Consider the following 583-nt stretch of genomic DNA (forward strand, 5'->3'; position numbering starts at 1 on the left):
TGACTTAAAAACCAGTTTAAAAAATTAAAAATTTTTTGGATTGATAGATTGGCTGCTAAGTATTTAGATCCTATGACACAATTACCGTACAAAAATGTACAGACCTTTCGATTGCTTCGAGAAGCATATTATCAGCAGTTAGAAGGTCGAACTGATCTTAACGATGCCTCTCAAAGTCCAGAATTATCACGATGGCTTGAATGGCGACAGAAGAATCATAGTAATTCTCAGAGGAACACTATTCGTCTGGAGTCAGCATCTTTACCCGTGTCTTCATAATCTTTTGTTTTATAAGTAATGTAAGTAATTTAAGATTAAAAATGTAAATTTTTTAATAATAATAGTTTTTGTTATTTCTGCGATCCGCCAAATTAAGCTTTAAACGTATAATAAGCTTTATTATGTAATAAAGCCACTAACATTATCTTTATAAAATATCTAATTTATTTTCATGCATCTTTTTAATGCTGATTGTGTATATAATATATAAATTATAACACTATAAATTTATAACAAGTTACAAATTAAAAAATATAAGATTGAATATTTTGTATGTATGTATGTATGTATGTGTATGATATAT

General features: G+C 27.1%; 1 protein-coding gene across 3 annotated transcripts in view; it reads left to right on the forward strand.

The window, feature by feature from the left end:
- The window catches only part of LOC108687662 (vacuolar protein sorting-associated protein 72 homolog), a 2,695-nt gene extending 2,352 nt beyond the window's left edge, over positions 1-343 (forward strand). For 2 of the 3 annotated variants that reach the window (XM_018193585.1, XM_018193568.1), the window contains exon 7: positions 48-343. In XM_018193585.1, the coding sequence (XP_018049074.1) occupies positions 48-279 (232 nt within the window). In that variant the 3' untranslated portion in view covers positions 280-343. The remainder of the gene's footprint in view (positions 1-47) is intronic. The other variant, XM_018193576.1, reaches the window with a different exon arrangement.
- Positions 344-583: the final 240 nt, after the last annotated feature.

Source organism: Atta colombica, unplaced genomic scaffold, assembly GCF_001594045.1.
Source record: "Atta colombica isolate Treedump-2 unplaced genomic scaffold, Acol1.0 scaffold102, whole genome shotgun sequence".
NCBI lineage: Eukaryota > Metazoa > Arthropoda > Insecta > Hymenoptera > Formicidae > Atta > Atta colombica.